At 47.9% G+C, this 6000-nt stretch overlaps 1 protein-coding gene and 1 long non-coding RNA gene across 6 annotated transcripts in view; one reads left to right on the top strand and one right to left on the bottom strand.

Annotated features, from left to right (window-relative positions):
* Positions 1 to 1985, bottom strand: part of PRDM16 (PR/SET domain 16) — a 473218-nt gene extending 471233 nt beyond the window's left edge. For all 5 annotated transcript variants that reach the window (XM_081201404.1, XM_081201406.1, XM_081201407.1 and 2 more), the window contains exon 1: positions 1782 to 1985. In XM_081201404.1, the coding sequence (XP_081057530.1) occupies positions 1782 to 1818 (37 nt within the window). In that variant the 5' untranslated portion in view covers positions 1819 to 1985. The remainder of the gene's footprint in view (positions 1 to 1781) is intronic.
* Positions 1986 to 2040: 55 nt separating this feature from the next.
* Positions 2041 to 4993, top strand: LOC308591161. The gene is made up of 3 exons (XR_014010007.1): positions 2041 to 2267; positions 4064 to 4097; positions 4709 to 4993. It is a non-coding gene; the product is annotated as an uncharacterized lncRNA (long non-coding RNA).
* Positions 4994 to 6000: the final 1007 nt, after the last annotated feature.

A 6000-nucleotide genomic window follows, 5' to 3' on the forward strand; every position in this document is an offset into this window, starting at 1 on the left:
CAGCTCCCAACTTCCCCTGGATAGCTTTCCGTCACCTTATATTTGCAAATATATTTACAGGTATTTTATTTTTACAGCTTTACGGCATTCCTCCTCCCCCCCCCCCGCCAGCCACCCGCGCGCGCGCCTCCACCTCAACCAGCCACAATCTCGCGTCCGGTTTCAGCATGGAACTCAACGATGGGCGGGGGAACAAAACAAAACAGACCGTTTCCAAATGATAATTAAGATTAAAACAAAAAAATCAAGACAGACAACAGCGATTGTGAAAACACAAAATAGACCCTCCCGCTTTTCCAGACAAAACAATGAAAAAATATCTGCCAGAATGAAATGCACGCGGTGTTAACTTCGGAGTTTAAAAGAGCAGCAACAACGCAGAAACAACTTATATTATTTTTGCTACAAAAACCCTGAAAGTGGGAGATGGGGCGGGGGGGAAGAGCTATCGTCATTTGACAGCTAAAGTATCTTAGATCGCGCAGCAAACAACCTGCCCCCCCCCCGTTCTCATCCGCCCACCCTCTTTTCTCATTGCCATCTTTTAATATTTCATTGGTAACCGATGACAAGCGTTGGAGAAGGATGAGGGTTCTCTCTCCTCCTCCACTCCCCCCTCCCCGCCCCCGGCAACGAGGGATCGAGAAATTGGGGGGGGGGAGACACGAATATATTTGCAAACTTTCCACATCCCCCTCCCCTTTTCCAAGCGTGCGCGCGAGAATCGGGGACAGAAACTGCTCCTGCAACAGGGCGCATGCAGGAACCCCACCACCGCTCACTTTCAAAACACGACAACCGCCAGATCTCCAGAAACTTGTCCATTTCACCTCGTGTCAGTTTCACTGCGTATATCTAGATAGATACACATATACACACACATATCTATACTGTAACGCCAAGCTGCATTTGGGGTTCCAGTTTCTCTGCCTCTTTCCATCCAAATCTCTCTCTCTCTCTTCGCCTGGTTGGTTTTATAAATATATATATTTCTCTCTCTCTTCCCCCCTTGCCTTCTTTTTTTCCTCCCTCCCCTTCTCTCTTTTTCACGGTCTTCTCTCTCTCTCTCTCTCTCTCTCTCTCTCTCTCTCTCTCTCTCTCTCTCTCTCTCTCGCTCGCTCCCCATCTACTCGGGAAACCTCGCTTTGCCTTCCCAGCCGCGAATCTCTAGCGCCCACTATATTTCAAAAGCTGGGAACTAAAAAAAAAAAAAAAAAGATTTCACAAGAACTTGGAAACGACTCGGCGAAGAGGAGAGAGGAGGAGGGAAAGGGAGAGAAAAAAAGTTGCAGGCTTCAACTTTGTAGCTAACTTTCGCTTCGCTCTCGTTAGCTCTCCCTGTGTCCCCCCTACTTTTCATTTTTTTAAAAAAACCGATCCCCTCCTCCTTGCCATCCTTGGTCGCCTCGAGATCCTCAGACGGGTGAACCCCACCAATCGCGGGGTGCGGAGCACAACTCTCGGAGCGCAAGGAGAGGCGGGGGGAGCCCTGGCCAGGCTGCCCCGATCGTCGCGCAGAGACCGGCGACGGCGGCTGTGGCGGCGCGGAGCTCGCTCCCGGCTCGCCCAGCTGCGCTCATCCGGCCGCGGCGAGGCCAGGGCGGCCGAGGAGTAGGCGATCGGCTCGTCTTCGTCGTTGTCGTCCCCCCACCCCAGGGCCGACCAGCCAGACACCCATGGCTCCCCCCCACCTCTGCTCAGCGCGCGCCCCCCCTCTCTCTCTCACCCCCCTCGCCAGATCTCGCCGGGGATCTCCCCCTCGCGGGAGAAAGGGGACCTACTTTTGGGCAGTTTCCTCGCTCGCGCCTTGGATCTCATCTTGACGGCGGAGCGGATCCCTCCTTGAACCCGCAACAGCTCTGCCGCGCTATCTTCATCTCCCAAGCATTGTCAGTTTGGACACCTTCGCACATGCGCACAGAGCATTCAATCTGACACCCTCTCCGGGGCCAAAAAAACTTTCCAATGTATTCATCACCATCAGGGTTGGGGTTGGTGTGTGTATGTGTGTGTGGCTTTTTTTTTTTTTTTAACCTCCCCCCTTCTCTTCCGTGGTCCTATCCTCTTCTTCAGATCACTTATCTCTGCCCCCACCTCCTCGGAGCGCAGCACCATCCCAGCCTTTCCTCCTCCTCCACCCCCCCCCGCCACTTCCCCTGATCTGCCCCTTTAAGAAAAAGCGACCTTTCTCTCTCTCCCTAACCCTTTACATGCTGCCCTTCCCCAGTGGACAATATTTAAAGATGGAAGGTAACATCCAGAAAGAGGTGACTTTGCCCTTTTTTTTTATTCGGACGATGGTTTCTATGCTATGCTGGGGTGGGACGGGGAGGGTTGGGGGGTGTATGTGCTGGGTTTTTTTGGGGGGGGCGTAACTGGTCCATTGCATGCTGTACTTTACAAGTCTAATTATTCTTTTCCTAGCAACCGGTCCGTTGCAGCTGGTCAACTGCACGCTGCCCTTTTGCAGATCTGTTATTATTTTCTGGTCACTAGTTAGTCGTCTCTTTCAACCAGCCAACTGCACGCTGCACTTTACAGATCTAATGATTTTGCTATTATTTGGCTATTAGGAGCTATTCTCATCAATGGGGCAGTCGCGATGGGCTCTTTCCCCCCACGCCTGATATATTATATATATGATATATCATGATATATTATGATTATACACGCGCGCGCGCTTTCTTCTCGCATGATCCGCAGCATGCTTACTCGCGAGTAAACGCCCCACCTTCTTCCACAGGGGCTTACTCTTCTCTCCCCCGCCCCAAGCCACCCATTCCGGGCAATTGTGAATATCTGGATGCCTGATCTCCCCCACCCTTCCCTAAGGCCAGGTTTACTCGGAAGTTTCTTTTATTGATTACAGAGGGATTTGCCTCCAGGTAGGCAGGTTGAGGAAGATCGCAGTCGCGGCTGAGGTTGACTGCAGAAGCTGTGGCCCTTTCCCTACTCGGCGGGGGCTTATAGAATTACCAGGGTGCACAGACGATGTTTAGGTGCACAGACTTCTTCTACCTTTTACCATGTCTTTCTCCCAGTTTTGCGCCGTTACCGAAAAACGTGCACCCCCTTCCACTCCAGTGCATTTAAGCCAATCTGGCGGGCAAAGTGAAAACTCCCCCTGCACACCCAAACGACTTTCGTTTTCCTAACGATCGGCGCATTCTTTCCCACCCTGTCCCCAATCCATTTACAATAAAAATTGGGTGGGTTGGGGGCTTTCGGTTCTCTCTACTCCCAGCCCCCCCCCCTCCACCAGCCGGTTTAAACGATTCTGTCTCCATCGTGGTGCTTGTTTAAAACACGCTAAAACCTGATCGTGGGTCCTTGAGGTGTGCGTAGGGAGGCATTTGGGCTGCGACCCGCTCCTGAAGCCTGGGCTTACTCTGAAGTAAGCTTCCGCCAAGCTGAATGGGTCTTGGCTCCCCAGCGGGCTAGCACTGCAAAGCAGCCTTCAGGGTCGAAGCACTTCAGACCAGAACTTCGCAATACGACTTCCCACGAGCTCAGGAACCTTGCCAGCCCCCAGGAAACGTTCCCAATGAATCGCTGTGGCTTTACTCGGAAGTAAGGAGTAAGGGGCTCCTTTAACGCCTAGTTAAATGGAGTTAGGCTGGCCGATCCCCCGGGCAGCTTGACTCGGAAGACAATTCATATTTGTTTGCTTTTTACCCAATGGGCCGCATTCCTATGCAAGCTTACTTGGGAGTAAGGCTCAATGAACTCAAATGTGGCAAGCTGCAAATTCACAAGTAAGTATGCGCAGAATGGAGGAGCTCAGCCACTCAGGCAGCCTGGGCACCGGCTCCTTCTCTCTCTGATCTCTGCCTTACCTATTTTGCCACAGCGATGAATGTGTCCTGCTCAAAAGCAAAAAACATGGGGTTCTGATCTAAGCAAGTTCACCTGCTCGACGGCGCTACCTGTTCTCATATATATATATATATATATATATATATATGTATTTACACGCTATTCTCTATTCTTACTCCTCCTTTCTTCCAGCTAATTTTTATTATAACAGCCTTTCCACTTGAATGTTGGACTCTGCTTTTTACAGGTCCGGGGGTGTTGCTTTAGAAGGGATCAAGGTGGTAAGTATCATTTTCAGGTCCTTTAATTAATATATATATATATATTATCACCATTATCTATTTCAAATCCTTGGTTGTCCTTTATAGAAACGACCCTATTCTCCTGGGCAATGGATGGAAATGGAGGAAGCTGGATCTTTGGATTCCTGAATTTTTCAGGAATCCCCGGAAATGGGAAAGTGGGTGGAAGACACTAGCCCCCCTCCCCGGAGTAAATAGCCTGGCTGGATCAGTATTAATTAATTACTCCCTTTGGGAATTCAAGGGCCCAGGAGAGATGGTGACTGGAAAGGATACATTGCGTGGTGTGTGGGGGGTGTTTAATATAAAGGGAAAGGGAATGTCAAGAAGCCTTCAAGAAAATAAACCAGATTTTTTTTAATGCGGGCGGGGGGCGAGAGAAGAAACAGGACAAGGGGCGTTCACACCCCACACCCCAGCAAAATAAAAAAGCAGCTTAGCAGCCGACCGGCAGGTGGGAGATATGAGGAGAGAATAAAGTTTGAGGTTGAAAACTGCATACTTTATTACTATAATGAAGTACAATGAAATAAATTGCTATTATTATTATTATTAAGATTATAGAAGATTTTCTCTTTTTTTGTATCTAGATTTATATTAATCCTGTTGTGGTCAGGGCAAAGGAGGTCTGAAAACATTTGTTATATTTTCAAGTGGGGGACGGGGACGGAAGAGAGAGGTAACAAACCAAGTTCCTTTCTCCTTTTCTTCGTTTTGTGCTTGAGGTTCAGTTACTCCAACGCCTCGCGATTTAACTCAATCAGGTTCTGGCATTCCGCCGCCCGTCGGCCCACCGCGTTCTGTTTCCACAAACTTGTAATAAAGCTGGTAATTTTAAAAGCCATTCAAATAATAAAACAAAGCCTGCCGAATTATTATTTTTTTAAAAAGCGTTGATTATTTATCAAGTAAATCATAAAATGGAATTGGTTTTAAATGTAGGCTCTCAAAGCGCGGGGTGGGGTGGGGGTGGGAGAGAGAGCTATTTGCCCAGAATTATTTATAAATGCGTTTGAATCTGAATTCTGATGCTAAGGATTGTAAGAGTACCTTGGGATTTTTTTTAATAATAGGATTGGAAGGGAACTTCCGAGTCAATGTTTTCAAAGTGGGGAAACCAATAGCTGCCCCTTCCCAGCTAAAAGCAGATTGACTTTTTTTTTCTCCAAATGCGAAAACATCCTTGCGTTGCACCTGTGCGTGTAAACGAACACGTGTTCTTAATTCTCACTCTTTTTCCGCGTGTTTTTTGCGCATATATATATATATATATATATATATATATATATATATATATATATATATTTTCTGCATGAGTGTGCTTACTCCTGAGTAAACCTACTAAATGCAGTCTACGCTGTTTCTTCAGTTAATTGCTGCCCTACATTGATTTGAGGGCCCCCTAACTCCAAGCAGGTTAACTCAAGAGTCAGTCTCGCCGTAGCCAATGGGATTTACTTCCGTGTAAAAGCAAGCATGGATACATCGAGCCCCTGAATGAGAATAACTTCCTTCTCGGTTTTTTTTGTTTTTTGTGGCGGTTGTTGCTCCACAACATAACATAGAACAGCGGACAGGTTCTCTGCCCCGCGGAATTCGCAATCCACTCCAAGATCAATACCGGGTGCGGAACTCGAGGGGTGAAAAATCCAGCTAGGAGGTCTCTCTCTTTTTTTTTAACAAGGGAAGAAATGCTTTAGGAAACTCCCTAAGATTGTTTTAGAAATATTCAGCTGTATCCAACCCAACTGGAATTAAATATTTCAAGGCGTTGCTCGTGGGGTTGACAGCAAGGCTGAAACTCTAAGTGGGACTTACTTCCGCGTAAACAACAACTATAGGCTGTGCCAAGTGTGTCTCTTAAAGCAGGACATAATAGATT

Source organism: Podarcis bocagei (genome assembly GCF_964188305.1).
Source record: "Podarcis bocagei genome assembly, chromosome: 7".
In the NCBI taxonomy this organism is placed as follows: domain Eukaryota; kingdom Metazoa; phylum Chordata; class Lepidosauria; order Squamata; family Lacertidae; genus Podarcis; species Podarcis bocagei.